Raw genomic sequence first — 14,016 nt, 5'->3', positions numbered from 1 at the left:
GCTTATTGAATGGAATAGAATATTACATACTTTAGAATGGGGCCATAATTATTATTCCTTTTTAATTGTGATGTCTGATGCATTTGTGAGCAGTTGTTGAGAACATCCTCACATAATACTGATTCTAGTTCTAAATTACCATCCTGCTCCAAGGGTTGGTTTTTTTTTTATTATTTTACTTTTTTAGCATTTTGTTGTTCAGGGTCTGTTCTGAACAAAGTATTTTCTCTTGAGGAACTTAGAGTGCTTAGAGGGTTACAGCAATAATTATTTTAGTTTCTGCCTACACACTTCACTGCTTTAAATCATCATTAGAAGTTTCATCCCTCAGCAGCTCCTGCTGAGACAGTCTTAAACTCTTAGAAACCATTAGATAAGAATAGCTTATCTTTATAACAATTTGTATATAAAGGTATTGATAAGAACTTGCTAGAAATTAAGGGAATACATTTTTTTCTTAGGAATCATCTAAATACAGAATAAGGTTTTTTATGATTGCTAAAGAATTTCAATCATTCAAACCAGATTTGAAGCATGTGAAGATTAGGGCGTATAAAAAAAGACATGCACCCTACAAGAAGACATGTTGTAATAGACTATGGTAGATATGAAGAAAATACAAAAAAAAAGTTACATTGCTGCATGAGAACATTAAAGGGTCCTCTGCTCTTTTAAGATAGGACATAGGGATAAAACCCAATGAAATAAAATTCAAGTATTAGACCCTCGGGAGAGCACTAAACTGGACACAAAATTATGACTGGCCAAGAAGGCAGAGGTGCTGGGCATGTAAAATCAGAACTGGGGAGAGTCTGTTCAGGGTTTGCAAGGAGAAGACAAAGTGAGCAGTGGAACAAAGACGGCAACCAGCAAAAGACAGCCGGTGTCAACACTGCAGCACGTGTGAGCTCTGAAGTTCTAAATCCGTTAGTGGGGAGGAAAAATAAAGCAGTAAAGTGGCTTTGAAACAAAGTAGCAAGGAAACTAAGTACTCAGCTGTACCACCTTTCAGGGAAATGCTCTAAGTCATTTTCAGGCTTTTACATACTGTTAAGAGAAGCTGATCTTAATGCTAGGTAGGGGCATCACAGCTGTGTTGGCGACCGATGGCACCAGACCGAAGTTCAGGGAGGTGTTGGGGAGCAGTGCTCAGGAGGTGGCTGGGCTGTGGTCCTGGGCAGCTGGCTGCATCCTCGGGCTGAAATAATTGCCTCCTATGAAAACTCGAGGCAGAGTCCAGGGAACTAGACCTTAGGCAGAGCAGAAACCAACAGCTGCACAAATTACAGACAGACCAAGGAACTGCCGAGCGCGGTGTGAGCGCGGCGTGGGGCATTGCTGTCCGTGCTGACAACAAAGCAGAGGGCGACTGAAGCTCAGCGAGCCCCGTTCCTCAGTTCTGGGCTCCTAACGCACACACTCAAATTTCTACTTGCCAGATAGCTTTACCTGAAAATATGACCAATTCCTACCTAAGAGCATTTCAGCTTCAAGTGATCCCTCCTTGTGGAGATGTCACATTATGTGTGCCTGAACCACGACATTGCTATTGCATGTTGTGTGTCAGTATCATTGCCTTCTGTTTATATGTTTAATTTTTTTCAGGAGGTATTTAAAAAATAGAAGCACAACAGAAAAATAATTCAATTTAAACAATGCAGAAAACAATAATGTAAATTACATTGTTAGATTCCAAACTGATTGAGACCAAACAAGAAAAGATTTAGAAATTAAAGCAAAAACTGCAAAGAAAATCAACAGCCGTAAATGAATAGCTGTGTGAACATTAAGTGGAGATTACTGAATAATATTTTAAAATATTATGCTATTACTAGTGATCCTATTAGAATGAAGCTGTACATAAAATCAGAGCCCTTATTACAAATCTAAGCAAGACTGATTTTCTTATATGACCTTCAACTACCAGTGGTGTTAGAGAAGGCTCAGGCTAGTTCTTAGTAAATAGGTGTCACCAAGCAAACAGGACTGACACTAATTAGCTCCCTTATTGATAGTCAGGACACAGAGGACAGAGGAATGGAGACGGAGTGACCCACTCGTTGTTAGAGTGGTAGGTGAGGATATTTGCACGCTGGCATCACGATGGAGATTTGCACTGCAGCGACCATTTTGAAAATACACTGTGAATAAAAGACTGCATTATCAGGAGAGCCAGTCTAGCAACCTTCACAATCATTGTGCACAAAAATAGAGCTACAAAGAACCTCTACTTAAATGTTTGAAATCTGAGGAAGAGAATATTTATCTGTGATATTTCCCCACCTTGATGAAATACCCTTTAGTTTTGGTCATCTGATCTAAGAAAAGGGGCTGACACCAGAAGAGGAGAAAAGGTAGGCCTGCAAAAGGACAATAAAGGACTGTCAGTAGCTTCTAAACAAGGAGAAATTGGAAAGGAAGTTTGGAAAGCAAAGTGGAAAAAGATGCTCACAATAAGTGTTATATAGTAGGATGATTAATAGTATCGAGGGGGACAATTGATCAAGAGAGAAGCTGTAAGGGAGTTTGAGTGTTTTTTTCTGAAAAGATAATTCCCAGTAGGGTTCAGGCAATGTTTGTAATAAACCTATTTTTATTAAGATTATTGGATTGGTGCTATCCAGGGGATTATATTTTCCAATTACTAATATTTTCATTTTTCAGTCTTAGTTTATGATTGAAGCAGGGACATAGGTGGCACAGAACAAAATGCATTGGCCTGGTTTGGGATGAGAATAATCATAGCCTCAAAGCAAACACAGTCCCAAGAAATTAGTCTTTATTTTCTAGCTCATTAAAAAAGACCTTGAGTTTTAATGGCAAAACATTCGTACAATTTTTTTAAAAATATAGATGTATATTCGTCCATTTGAAGATTTTAGTTCCATACAGTCTGACAGGAGCCCAACACCAATTCAGTGCCAGGCTCAAACCTTTAATATAGGCCTGTCTATCCCCAATTCTCCTGACTATAGGTACAAAAACTGCAGAAAAACCCATGCATAATAAGTCAGTTATGTCTCCAATTAAGCTACAGAAACTATGAACAAGAAGATTGCAACTTTTATCAGACCCTTTTATAGCTCAGTCATGATTGTTGTACCTTATTATGATATGCACATAACAATGTTGAAAAGAAACCAGTTCAGAAATCTTTTTACACAGCCATTTTGTATGCAGATTGGTCAGAAAATTGCATAAATCTCTCGACAGAATGGGCTAACTATTTGAGAAGCAAGGAAATTCTTTAGGAAAGGCCTCCCTGGACAAGGTCAGAAGATCTGTTAACAGCTTCATTGTGAATTAGTAATGCAGCACCTTACTATTGGGATGCCTATCTCCAGGGCCAGGCTACTGAAAAAGAGGAAAAGATGAGTTAGGGGTCAAGTTTCCTAAGGGCTAAGCTTGGCCTGAGGTCAGAGGAGACACTTCTTGGGTTGATATTTTGTCTGGAAGGCCCATGGTCAAATATCAAAACGGTGGTGTAGAAAGGAGTTGGAGGTAGAGCCCCTCTGTTCTCTCGCTTCTTTTTCCCACTGTTTTTAAAGATGGAAGGAGAGTAAACCAAGTACCATCAACAGGCCTTGCACTTCTCCCAAGTTACACCTATTTTCGATACATCGGAGAGGAAAAAGACCTTAGCCTATGTGGCACCTGGTCTTTCCCTGGATCTCGTGTGGAAAAAAAATAAGAGAAGGAGCAGTCCCCTACTGGCACATCAGAGAGTCGTTTCCTAGAGGCTGACTGCAGTATGCTGAGGCACGTACGCAGAAAAGTGACAGATGCCTTAGAGAGACAGTAGATAGATAGATGGGTGTCAGGTGAGACTACGACACAGATACTAGCCCTCAGGAGGAGAAAGAATGGGTGACCACAAAAAGCCTTAGCCGGTCATTCCTGAGAGAGGACAACTATGATCTAAATCTTGGAAAGCAATTGTAAATTCAGTAAGTACCTCAAGAGCATAAAATTCCCAGATGTTATCATGACAAGAAGAGACTTTTATAACATTTTTCTTTTCACATGCTGTCTTACTACCACACAGCAAGAAGGCAGCTGTGTGATACATATCAATATTTCTGTCAAGAAGACCTGGAATATAACCGAGGAGATGCTGGTGCGTATTTACTGCAGTAGCTGGGGATTGAGAAAGACTGACAAACTCCCCAACCCTCTACCACAATATGAAGTGATGCAGGCTTGAACATCGTATGCTTAGCATCCAGCAGCCATAAACATTATTGCAGGGACAATTATTATGCATCAAAGCAAAATGTAAATGCAAATCCACTTGAAGAACGTAAATGCAATGTAAGAAAAACCTGCCAGCTTTACCTAGTTCACATTCAATTGTGTAGCTCAGTGCTCTTCAGTGCTCTTTAGGACTGTTGTTAGTAACCAGCAGTAATAAATCTTTGGGTTTAGTATCAGAGTATCAGCTGGTTTCACAGATCAGAAGGAGAGTGGAGAGACAGTCAGAAAACCAAGCCCCCCATTACGCTTTGGTATATCAACTAATATTTTCTTGTGTGTCACTGAAGGCCCAGGGATCAAAGAGGCACTCCTAACATGCTCCCACAGTGTTTAAAAGTTATCTCTTCCTTTGCACTAAGGCAGGGACTGCATTTAACTTGCAAAGTATTTGTTTGGACCAGTTTTTCTACCTTTTGTAACTGAGAAGATAATACACATTTTATCTTAAAAATATGATGGGCAATTGGTTCTCTGGACTTACACTGTAGCTGAATCAATTGCTTCAATTGCAGAGCTGCAGTGGTGTGGCTGGATCATGGCTTAAAGTTCATCATCAGAATAAACAGCTCAAATGACACTGGTAGTGAATGCATTGATTAAATATGACTCCAGTGCTCTCAGTTAATGTTTCACTGACTTTAAACACCTTTTCAGGACTAACATTTAGTCAAGTCAAGGTGAGCATAATGGAACAATTTTTTCCAACTGAACATTTACGAACTGTAATACCTGAACAGTGGACAGGAGACGGAGTATTGAAATGGTCATTACCAGCCTGGTTCAATTTGCAAAACAGATATCTCACTAAACAAAAGAGTCATTGAACAATGGAATATAGGAGTTTCTTTAGCAATATATTTCTATTTGTGCAAAGGTCCTTAGTCAGTGATCTGAAAGAGTGCAGAAATATGCTCTGGTCCTGTAAATATTAACATTCAAGGATAGTTTTACACATGCAAAGTTCTACAAAGTTCAGTGAGACTCCTGATGTTCCTTAAATAATTTATTGTGCCTATTGCAGGATCAAGCCAGTTGCTGCATTAAAGAGCTCTAAGAGTCAGTTGTAATAGTGTTACAGTACTGGCATATTTAAATAAACTGATGAAATTGTAGCAACTGCAAAAAAAACTTGCAAGTGTAAAGCCAAGCAATGCATGTATAATTACAAGTCCTTATCATCTGGTTGAGAAATGATACTCAGATTACAAACCACCAGTTTTATATGGTTTTATGCAAACAAGTGAAAAAGCTTTATAGCAACCAATATTTCCCATAAAATAGAGCACAAATTTCTGTTCTGTAACGTTGGTGAGAGCAGGTTCTAAGGCAGATCATGGAAGTGAGTGAGAAACCACTGACACTAGTAAGATCCAGAGTAAATACTATGCTAAGATTGCCAGCAAAGAAGCGTGTTATTTTCATATGTTGTTTCTTAAAATTTAGAAGCTTATTTTAATATTTCCAATGCAATAAATGGATGGCATGTGGGTAGCACAGTTCACAATCACCAAAAGCAAAAATGAGACAGTTTTTCAGTCTGCAGGTATTCTCCAATTAGGAGACCACAAGTACGGTCAGCACGTGTCTATTTTCTCTTTGCATGACATTCTCATCTGTAATTTCCACCTGTTTCTTCAGCATTTCTGTGATAGCATTCAAAGACTTATGCCATTAACTTCGATGTCTGACTTCAGGGTCTTTAACATATTTCATAATTCAAATAGTAAGTATGCCAAGATTTTGAAATATTATTATTAGACAGATAGAAAAAAGACCATTGAGCATAGTTTCTGGCCAAGTAGGATTGTTCCCTGTAGAACATTTTTCAAGTGGTTTATCTTAACTTATTTTAAATTACTTTGGAGAGTAAGGCTGCAGCAATTTCCTTAAAAGATAACTCGAGTCACTATTGAGAAGCATGTCCTAACACTCAGCTTCAGTTCCACAGTTTGCTTTTACCCTACTTGTCTGAATAACATATTTTAGACCACCTTAAATAATTATTCTGTGTCCCTGATAATCACTGTCTTCAAGTACCTGGAGAGGTCTTATTTTGGTGTCAGTGCTACCTACCTCTACAACTGGCAAAGACTGGCAATGACCAGGAGGCAAGAGAAGGGCTGGGAATACTAGGTCAGACTGAACAGCAGAGGAGTGCTGCTTTTAGCTGGCTCCCTGTGAATGGATAGCTTCTCTAGCAGCTGCTCTCCTGGTAAAAACAGTGGCTGCAGTCACTTCCTAATAATAGTAATAAACTTTAGTCAAATCACATATCTGTATGCTGATCAAGGTGTAACTTGTGACTTGAGGTGCCAGAAACAACCTTGAGATTAAATAGCAGTACACAAAGCAGACGTGTGTTTTAACACCTTTTCTGCTCTCCTTTTCCCTTTCCGATTATGATGTGCAATAATCAAAAGAATGAGGATTAAAAAGGAACATAATTTAAATGCCATATTTAAATAGACCAGCTGGGAATAATACAGTTGTTCCTCATAGCAAAGTATATGTGAAGCTATTTCCAAACATCTTCCTCAGAAGACACTAATTTTTTTAGTCACATCATGGTTTTGTGGGAAAGGCTGAGAGGAGCTGATGCAGAACTGCATTTCTCAAGGCAATGTAGACCCTGGTCTGCCATCTGCCTGGGGAAGCCTGACTGAGCACAGCGCAGTCCTGCCAGGCTGGATCTTTCGCAACTTACTTCCTTTGCCTTCTATCAGAAAGGGGATGAGACAGCAGGTGAAGACAGGAGAGTACTCATGTACAGTAGAAATTTCCTCACTGGCAATTGCTTTAAGACCACTAAGTATTTATGCTGTTGATGCAGCCCGCAGACTCGAGGTTTTTAATCTCTTCCTTCTCATCACGCACTGTACACAGAGCAGCTCTTGTACAAGACATCGCCCTATTTTGTGTTCTGTTTTAAAGTGGCATCAAGGAGGGAAGTGGATTGATGTGCTGCCATTCAAAGAAAGGTACGGTCTGGTGATTATAGGAAAAAAGCACAGGACTAGCATCAGTTCAGAGTGATACACTTGTGGGCTCAGAGAGGTAAGAGAGGGATAACTCTAACAGTTATGATAAAAATACTAGTCTCCTCCTTCCTTGTCAGAGGACAGGAGTCTAAATACACATTTTACCCTTTTGTAAAACAATTCTCATGCTTATCAGCCATTTTCCTTGTGCTCTTGCTCCCGCTGCTCTCTTGACAGATGGCAAACCAGGACCAAGCACAGAAATGGGGTGCAGCCTCACCAGTGATGGAGGAAATGGTTTGCAGGTCGTTTTCCCTGTGCCATGCAGCATGATCTACAGGGGTTTGCCTCATGCAACACACAACCAGTCCCTGTCTGATCAGACCGATGCAGGAGGTTGGGGTCCACAACAAAATCACGTGGTCCAAACCTGAGGACCAGGAGAAATTTGTGTTCAGAATCATTATCCATGTCCCAAAGCAAGAGAGTCAAAAAAAAAGAAAAAAGAGTGGAGCTGATATCATTAATTTACATTTTTCTGAATGTTTGGTTGTGTATATAGATGACAGAAATCAGGGTTGTTTACCGACAGAAGCTCTTTTTCCTGTGGCAGTCTTTAAATTTTAGGAGACATTTTTTTTCCTCAAAGTATATTTATAAGTATGTGTAAGTTAAATGCACACTTCCAGATAGACTAATACATAAACAAATTTATTCAAATGTTATTTTTTCAAACTATATTTTGTCCCTGTGAATCCTTTCAAGATTTTCGAAAAACACAAAAATTGTTAAAATTTATGTTGGAAAGAATATTAGCTCAGAAAAAAAAGGTTAGAAGCAAATACTTTATGAAACTTTAAGAGAAGACTATGTGTTCATGCCTAGACATAGAATCAAAAGCAAACAAAACATTTAATGAATAGACAGGATTTTAAGTCTTGTGGTTCTGAATATCCAAATCTAGACATTTCTTTCAGGTGCAACTTTTGAGGGTTAAGTCCATTTTTATTTTATTTTTTAATAATGGTGTCAGAAGCCACCCCATTGCCCTCATTCACACAACTTTGTCCTGGCTCCTATTCTTAAGGGTAACATGATACAGTCATATTGTGTTTCCTTAGTAACTTCCTCTGAAAGTGCATATTATTCCTTTCACTTAACTAACACTACTAATCCTCACTAATGACGTTTAATGAGCCACACAAGTATGCCCTAGAGTGGATCAGACTCGCTGCTTGAAAAAACATAATTCTTTAACAGTCCTATTTTTTAACTTGAAGAGGTAAATTGCATATTTTAAGAGAAAGTATAAATATCTCAGAGCCAAGGTTTTACAAAAAAAGTTATAACAAGTTTCTAAATTTGAAATAGGGGCCTAAATATGTGTCCTGTTAAAATATCCTTCTATTCAGATTGCTATAAAGAAATCTTTAATTTAAGATGTCCAGCTCATGGGCATGGATAGCGATATTCCTTACCTGCGTATTTGTTTTGTGAACCATAGGTAAAATAGTTATTACTTCTGTGTATATCTGTTTGCATTGCTGCAGCTCCTAAGACAAGCTAGTTATGGTCCAGGACCCCCACTTTGCTAAATGTTCTCTAAATATCCAGCACAACATATATAAATGCTGCAGAGTTTACCATCTGAAAATAAAACAAGAGGCAAGAGAGAGAGATGGTCCAGTGGAGGAGAGTAGGGAAAAGGTAGCACTTTTCAACACGATATGGAGGAGTCATAGCACACCAGCAGCCTCACTTTGCCAGTTTTGGGGGGTTTGTTTTTCTTGCACATTTTTCTAGACATCAAAGCAAAGGAGTTTTAATGAGGGTCTGAAGGAGAATAATGAGGTACTTTTGCAGATATCTGCAGGGTGTTCCTTCTCACTCAAAGGGGCAACACGTACAAAGACACTTTGAAAAACAAGTGAGCAATGAAGGTTGGCATCTTAGTACTTTTGAAATGAAAGGCCCTGGTGCTGACCTCATTTACACTGGTGAAAGCTATAACTCCTGTGAAGTCAATGAAGTCCCTGTAGCATAAAATTGGTGCTGGATTACAATCTGCCAGAACTGTCTTTCAGAAGCCTTGGTGACCACTGAAACCATATTCCAAAAATACTTTCAGTTCATTTTCGCGTTTAGGTCTCTACATCCTTCTGCCACTAAAGAGGGTCTTGAAAGTACATGTTAGTTAACTGTTTGCCACAAATGTGTAACAGATCTTAATATAAACCAGAATCTGACCACTTTGGTTTTAATATCACATATATGCATGTCTGTATGCGTATATATGAACATATATATATATATACATATATATGTATACACACAGACACACACATATATACATTCCCCAGCAGCCTGATATGGAGGGAGACAACTTTACATTCTGATTAGAGATAAGGTAATTTTATGTTAAGGAGGAGACATGTTATCTCCTTTCCCATTTTTTAAAATACCTCTCTGTCTGACTTACATATAATACATTTAGCTTATACATGTAAAAGGGGATCCCCCAGAAGAAACGCTTCTACAATTTATGCTAGCACTAGGAATGTAACAGGAGACTTCAGGGAATTAAACTCTTAGGATTCATTCGACCTCAGATGCCCAATTGTATCTAAATTTGCAGGTCAGTCCTGAAAGCATGTGGAAGCCCAGATTAAGACTCAACTCTCCATGTCCATCATCTGCTCCACGTGGGCTACCTGAACTCAGGCTGAAATCACACTGCCTGCATATGCCGGTGGTATTTGATATCACATCCCTTCTGCAGGGGACCTCAGGCTATCTTATGTACCTGGAAGAGGTCATGTGACACTTCTTGAAGGACAGATATGACGTACAGAACCAGGCACAAATGTCAGGATCTGACCACACGGCAGGTAAAGGCATCGTTCCCTCTGCTCTGGCGTACCAGCATGTTCCCCCATGGAAGCATCATCGTGGTGGCCCCAGAGCTAGCCCAAGAGACACTTATCAGGAGAGCTTTGTGGACTGGCTATGAATCGGGCCTCAGGTTAGCCCTGGGGCTGCTCTTACACCGTGGTGTTGATGCAGGCTTTAAGCCGTATTGCATGCCTCTCCTCACAGGGCTGATGTGCAATTCGGGCTGGCAGAGGCTCTCAGCGCAGTAAGACTGGGTTTTGGGAAGGAAGGTTCTGCACAGGGGAAGCCCTGGCTGTCTCCCTTCTCCTTCAGCTCCCAACACTGCAGCAGTTTTGTTCCTCCTTCCCCACCAGTGCAGTCCAGTGGAAGAGCACAAGTGAAATCAAACAGCACTGCCTTACTTGGAAAGAGTATAGGAACTCAAAACTCAAAGTGAATTCAGTTCTGGGATCTAAGTATTGCAAAGGACACTGCAGGAAAAATATAGATTCAGTTCTGCAGAACTACAACCGATTTACAGAAAATTTGGTGAGAAAAAAATTAAGGATTAAATTTTTGCAGGCAACATTGTTTAGCTTACAGAAAGAAGAGGAGTTAAAAACACAGCAGGAAGCCAAAAGTTGCTATTCCTGAGTGTCTCTCTTTATGTGGGGTTAAGTTATAAGTTAAGCACTGCCATTTTACTCTATAATTAACATAGTACTTGCCTACATTTAATTAGAATAATATATATGAGATAAATTCTATATATCTTTTTTCTTTAATATATTACCAATTCTGCCTTACAAATCATTATTCATTTCACCAGTTGTGAAACAGAAACATCAACCAGTGTTAGGAAAAAGGAATTATTACCCTAATATACAACTTGCAGGATAGCCCAACCACTTGCAGAAAAGTTTGTACCAGTTATTCTAATTGCAATAGAGTCCTTCCTTGAGTTATCAGCTTCCTGACCCACCAGTGCCATATCTGTTTTAATAATTGCATGTAGAGAATGAAATATGAAATAAACCACGTGAAAACCCAGGATTTGTTTTGCTTTTAAATTTTTGTTGACTTACTAAGGAAGTGGATGTAAAGTGTTAACTGTACGGCTACCTCAGTCTGGAGCAAAGCTCTCACTGATGTCAGCTCAATTTATATCCTACAGAGATCAAGATCAGTACACAACCCATAATTTATAGACCCTCACACTGCTTTTCAAATGAGTGGCATGCATGCCATATATTAAAACTGTGATCCCAACCAATCTGCCTGCAGAAAACTACTGGTTGATGCATACAAGAGCTTTACTGAAAACAAGTCTTGGTCTAAATTATCATTTAAAAAAAAAATAGAAGAAAACAGCACAGGCAGTCTTTGCTCCAGCTAGCACAATTAGTATTAGCCAGCTATATTACAAATGACCAAAAGTTAAGGTGTAACCTCACCTGCTTTGTGTCGTCTTTAAGCAGCCTTTAAGATGTCTATCAGTAACCTCCTTGTGTGGTTTATCATCCAACTTGGGTGCAGTTTCTTTCTTGTGACAAATCAGTGTGTAGTTTTTGTCATCATTGTTTGCCCAGAAGGTACCAACTGATGTCTCATAGCGTATACAGAACTCCACCTTAGCTCCATCTTTCTGGTAAGGAGGCACCAAAGTAATCTTAAAGCAGAACTGATCGGTTTCACTCCCACAAGAATTAGGCATGAACTCTGCAAGGGTATCATAGTAACTGAGCCAGTTATTCAGTGTCATTCGAACATACACCAGTTTTTCAAAGGATACATTGAGGACTCGTATGATGCCGTTCATGCAGGTAATCCCAGGCAGGAACACGATTGACTCCAACGCTACTTTCTGCTCTCGCACTTTTTGCAAAAGTTCTTCTTGTGAAGCAGGTAACGTAAACTGCTGAGAGAAAAAATATTCCTCCTGAGAGAAAACTTCATCTTCTGTGTCATCATTTTGTCCTGTATTTGGAACTTCCCAGGTATCAAACTCTTTAACAGACACAAGATCAAACCCAAATGCATCAGCAAATGAAACTTTTCTTGCAATGCTGGTGGGGGTATCTGGCTCCTCTTCCTCTGAAGAAGCAGAATTCCGCCTTCGGGGAAGTGGAGAGAAACGATGTTTAATGTCAGGTTTAACATCTTCATCCTCTGAAGAGAAATCGTTTGCAGTGGGTACTTCTAATAAGTTAGCCCTGCTAACCCGACTAGGTCCTTCAAAAGACTCCATTGGGCTCTCTGATATAAAGTGAAAAAGAGCTGTACAACTAGTAGCAGCTGATATTTGAGACACTGTGATTTAAAACAAGGATTCATGTTACAGTTGACATTGCAAAAGGGAGTCAGGCCTATTAATAGATGCTATGGTGTGTGAGCTATGTTGGGCTGTTCCTCATCTGACAGTATTAGGTGTTATAATTTCAACAATATATTTCAAATATTGTATTCCCTATTTTTATGTGGCTTTATGGGCTAAGAAGAAAAATAGTATTTAAAAACTAACTTCTTCGCATTGTTAAACTGCACAAATGGAGCTATTTTTAGATGATTGACTTATGTTGCACAACAAATTCATCACATTGCATAAATGAGGAGCTATTAATCTCTGATTAGGATGCATACTTCATCAGGTAAATAGTTTCTGTATGTAAACTATTCCTGCATATATTTTCAAGGCCTTTTTTTTACAATGTTTTCAGATATAAAAGTGCAATGTCACATTCTGCCCTGGCTTTATACCATGCTAACTCAGTGGGCCAGATCCTAGGACTGTGCCAGCTTTTTCTAGCTAAGGATTAGCCATCAAAATCTAAATGAACCAGGATTGCTATAAAACATGGAAGTGAGTACACTGGAGATGCACTTATAATGCACCATTGTAAATATGACTGAATTTGCCACTAATTAGTTTATGAAATCATCTAGTGCTAGATTGCATTTAGCATCATCCAGCCAAATGAAGAGAAAAGCAACCTGCAGAATTAACGTGTGCAGCCAACCCTGAAACACAAACCCTGTGCCACACAGCTATAAACAGGAGAAAGAAACACTGTTTAAAGGGTTTTCAAACTTTGTGCAGGACATCTTCCCATTAAATGAAATGAAACTGTGGCTTTTCAATCAACTTAATCAGTTAACATTTGGCTTTTATTTTTGTGGCATTCCACGCATGGAAAGAAGCAGTCTTTATGGGACAGAGATCATGAACTCAACATGTCACATTTTCTTTCATATTGCTTAACCTCTCTTGTTTCCCCTGTGTCTGTCTCAAAGGGTAAGCCTACCCTGTAAGCTAATGGTGCAGTATGAGCTAATAAATATAACAGGACTTGCTTGGAATTAGCCACATCAGAGACTGACAGCATTAGTGGCATCATCACAGATCTCAGCGCAGGCTAGAAACCTAAGTCTTCATTCACATTCCCAAATGGCTCAGGTCTTGCAGGTCACTTTGAATCCTTCCCCCTGTTGTTACAGTGTCACTGGTAACTTTAAAGCTGACCTGGGTATGTCTATTACCAGATAATAAGGTAAACCACATCTTACCATTAATCCCCTTTTCTGATGAGGCATCCTCCCACATCATGAGAGCATCTTCAGGTCTTGCCAATGCTTCTCCATCTTAACCTCTCAATAGCCATCCCTCCTGCTATTGTAAAAACATTCATACTCCCCCTAGCACCATCATACTTTGAGACAACAGCATACAAGGAGAGATTTATAAAATAACTTTCTACCATAAGCTACATAACCACTACCACAGCCCATAAGCTTCTGAGATATTACTGATTTTGAACCAGCACAGTACAGTGCTGTATTTTTCAACAAGGGCTAACAGTAAAAGCACTCAAGATTTCTTGTTTAATGATGGATGGTAGTGCTATCCAGCCATGTA

General features: G+C 39.3%; 1 protein-coding gene across 6 annotated transcripts in view; it reads right to left on the bottom strand.

Moving 5' to 3' along the window:
* The window catches only part of PPP1R3A (protein phosphatase 1 regulatory subunit 3A), a 60,469-nt gene extending 48,092 nt beyond the window's left edge, over nt 1-12,377 (bottom strand). For all 6 annotated transcript variants that reach the window (XM_068401309.1, XM_068401313.1, XM_068401307.1 and 3 more), the window contains exon 1: nt 11,558-12,377. In XM_068401309.1, the coding sequence (XP_068257410.1) occupies nt 11,558-12,351 (794 nt within the window). In that variant the 5' untranslated portion in view covers nt 12,352-12,377. The remainder of the gene's footprint in view (nt 1-11,557) is intronic.
* Between the last annotated feature and the right edge of the window lie 1,639 nt (nt 12,378-14,016).

Source organism: Nyctibius grandis, chromosome 5 (genome assembly GCF_013368605.1).
Source record: "Nyctibius grandis isolate bNycGra1 chromosome 5, bNycGra1.pri, whole genome shotgun sequence".
In the NCBI taxonomy this organism is placed as follows: domain Eukaryota; kingdom Metazoa; phylum Chordata; class Aves; order Nyctibiiformes; family Nyctibiidae; genus Nyctibius; species Nyctibius grandis.
This window is presented reverse-complemented; position numbering and strand designations above follow the sequence as displayed.